We start from the raw sequence: 3503 nt of genomic DNA, 5'->3' as shown, positions 1-3503 counted from the left end.
AATAATCCTATCTCTATAACAAAATTGTATAGCTTTTAAATCATGTTAAACTAGATGATCGGTCCCTAAAAAATATTTTAAAAAATTATGACACCTTTGTTTACAAATAAAAAAATTAACCATATAAATACAAGTTTTATTAAAAAAAATTATCAATTCAAAATTAACTTATATAAAATAGATGAGCCTATTACAAATGAGATCAACCAACTAATAAGTAGGAGAAAAGTGAACCACAACTAGATACACAAATTACAATAATTATATAAATAATTAGAATCACTATAAACTTATAAGTAATTGTTAATATTGTCATTGATTGGAGAAAAAAATAACCTTAGCCGTGAAAAACAAATTATGATCCATATCAAAAGGTCTAGAGTAAAGAGATCAATTTCTTTCTTGATTATATTATTCCCAACACATTCTTCAACTGAAACTAACCAACTATAAGGTAGATGAATGACAACGACTAAAGAAAAATGGTATGGGAGAGATGGAAGATGGAGAGAATAACAACGACGAAGATGAAGGACTAGGGTGTTCTATTTTCTAAATGTTAGTTTCTATTTTGAATTTTGTCTTTCTCTTTCTCATTCTATTCTCTTCTATTTTAATAATTTAATTTATAAAAAAATGACGATGTTTTAAATCTCACCTAAAAAAAACTTTTGAATCGGTCGATTAAAATTAAATAATAAGATACTTTAAGGTAGAGGTGGCAAAATAGGTCTAGCCGCCGGACACATTCATTTTATTTGCATTTTTCGTAGGATGAGACAAAGTTTTAGATTTGCACCTTTTAATATGTTTGCTCTGCTCTCTCCAAATTTTGTGAGTGCGAATATTCATAAGAATTTTTACAAATTTTAGTCTTTGAAAGTGCAAGGCCTTCATATCCGTCATATTTTCCGTCATTTTTTTAAGACAGACCAAAATTTTAAATCTGCAACATCAAATATATCTATTCATCCATTTTTATTAGAATTTTTACTTCGTAGATTTAAAAGACACGGACATGATTATTTTTCACCTTATTTTAAGATTGAATGTCAAATATTATACTTACCCTATTTTCACTAAAGTAAAGTTGAGTATTTTTCACTAAAGTATTTACTAATAACTCGATTTATCTTGGATGGTTGACGACAAGAGTTACTTACAAGACTCCAATATACAATGATCATATCTTTGATAAATAAAACAAATAAATAAATGTGAGTGAGTTATATCCACTTATCCAACTAACACTAATTGTCCAACTACCAAGAATAGTTAGACCAAGTTTGTATACCATGTGTTCAGCTACCCTTCTTCTCTCTATTTTACTTTCCTCAACCTTTCCATAATACTTTTCTATTTCTAGAAACCTTCTAGAATCTAATTTTCTAGTTGCACTTTATATTAGGATTTGACTTGCCCCTATATATATATAGATATATATTAATATACCACTCAATCATTTCCTCATTCTGCAAATTAATCGAGACTATTCACAAGATTCAAACCTAATTCACCCATCTTCTTTTAACTTGTTACTTGCAATATTAATGGCTGACTTAAAAACCTCCTCTAACAATGTTTCAGCTGACTCTACAGGTATACCTTTTTATAGCTATAAGTTGATATATCATGATTCATGATTATTGATTTCATATAAATGATCGATCACTTGAAGTTTTTGCAGATCAGGAATCTAGCCAAGATTCAAATGTTGAATTTTCGGAAAACGAGGAAATGCTTATTACTATGATTTATAATCTCATTGGGGAGAGGTTAGTATCACTTAAATTTCTTTTTACTATTACTTTTTATACTAAAATTTGTTTGAGAGCCGTTTTTGAAGATGAGTAAGTGTACTGCACCGTATGATTTCAGAATTTTCATGGTGAAATTATGATTAAATAAAGTCTCATAATACCTTCGTCGTGGTTTAACTCTAATTAAAAAAAATTATAATTGTTTTGTTATATTTGTAGGGTAGTTAATCAACACAGAGTCTCTAATTTCACAAACATAATTACTACGAAGGCGATGGAATAATATGGTTATTTTTTTGTTATAGGTGGTCATTGATAGCTGGAAGAATTCCTGGAAGAACAGCGGAAGAAATAGAAAAGTATTGGAATTCAAGATACTCAACAAGTGAATGAGGGGCCCTATGAGAGTTAAGCAAGAAATTTAAACTTTATGAGGGTATGATGAATGAAATGAAAGTGGATCTTCATATTACTTAAAAGATTGTGTAGTGTAATGTCACTTTATATTCTAGTGCTACTTGCTGTTTCATTTTTTGCATATCTTTTTTGTTCTCAAATGAAAAGTCTAAAAAAAAAACATAAAAATAGATTATCTATATGTTAAATGTGTTAAAGGGTTACTCTTAACTCAAGAAAAGATGTAGAATATGAAGTAATGTAAAAGTAAAACTAGTCAAGTTAGCTAGTTTATATTAGTATTATAACTCTTACTATCAATTTAGTCCTTGCATGATTGCAATTAGTAGTACTAAAACAATCATTGTTCGATAATAGTTTAACGGTTCTCAATGGAGGAGTGTGCTCACAATAATTTATTGTTGTCTTCTTGGTTAAAGTTTACAAAGGGTGTCATGCGATGAGATGCAACCGTAGTAAAACAACAAAAGTTATAATTAATATTAAAAGATTGAATAAGGTCTATTTATTATTGATGTGGATGCTATAAAATAACACCAACTTTTTACTTCAGTCTTCTCATTGTTTAGCTTAAGTTGTTGTTCGTTTGAATTTTTTTTAGGCCATCACTAGAGATTTTGTTTTAATCGGACAAGAATATCCCTAATACTCTTTTAATTCAATCTTTGCTTAAAAAAATGAATAGTTGAACGAATACGACGAACCCTATTAGTAGTTTGACCACCTTTGAGAGAAATCATAATTGTTAGTGATTTTATAGAGAGTTCTTGCATTGGTTGGCAACTGACTTTATGTTAGTAAGAAGTTAGTTATCTAACTAACGATTAGAAGGAAGACTCACAATTTCTCTCCTTGTTCATTGTTTAATTAGAAGTTAGTCAGAAACTTCACTTTCATTGTATAAGGGTGTTCGAGAGTTCAACCTATTAAAAGTTCTTAAGTTTATTGAATACTCTCATGATTAAGTTAAGACTAAGTCTTCCTGACTGAACTGAACCTGTATAATTATGGTGTCTTCTTTATCCCTCAACTCTTTAAATTTCCGCATTTTACTTTCTACATCTTTAATTTTCGCTGCTTATTTCTAAAATCTTTTGAAATATTTTTAAACTCTGGAAATGATCCAATAACTTTTTAAAAATTAAATTTTTCTGAAACCCACAATTTCCCCCTCCCTTTTGTGTTTGGAGTCCTATGTCCAACATTATCTAGCAGACCTGAAAAATAATCTCCTCAGTGTTAGGAAACTGATGCAAAATAATCTCACTATTGTGTTCAAAGATGGAGGCTCCATAGTGCTTCATAACGACAAGATTCTGATCATGA

General features: G+C 29.2%; 1 protein-coding gene across 2 annotated transcripts; it reads left to right on the top strand.

Moving 5' to 3' along the window:
- The first annotated feature begins 1315 nt into the window (after nucleotides 1-1315).
- Nucleotides 1316-2298, top strand: LOC127100617 (MYB-like transcription factor ETC1). 2 transcript variants are annotated; one of them, XM_051037855.1, is made up of 3 exons: nucleotides 1316-1599; nucleotides 1679-1775; nucleotides 2066-2298. In XM_051037855.1, exons 1-3 carry the CDS (start codon nucleotides 1551-1553, stop codon nucleotides 2151-2153), a joined length of 234 nt encoding a protein of 77 aa, XP_050893812.1. In that variant the 5' UTR covers nucleotides 1316-1550; the 3' UTR covers nucleotides 2154-2298. The 2 variants fall into 2 exon arrangements, with proteins under 2 accessions (XP_050893812.1, XP_050893813.1); XM_051037856.1 differs by having other exon boundaries at nucleotides 1348-1599; nucleotides 1688-1775.
- The last annotated feature ends 1205 nt before the right edge of the window (nucleotides 2299-3503 follow it).

Source organism: Lathyrus oleraceus, chromosome 7 (genome assembly GCF_024323335.1).
Source record: "Lathyrus oleraceus cultivar Zhongwan6 chromosome 7, CAAS_Psat_ZW6_1.0, whole genome shotgun sequence".
Classification (NCBI taxonomy): Eukaryota; Viridiplantae; Streptophyta; class Magnoliopsida; order Fabales; family Fabaceae; genus Lathyrus; species Lathyrus oleraceus.
This window is presented reverse-complemented; position numbering and strand designations above follow the sequence as displayed.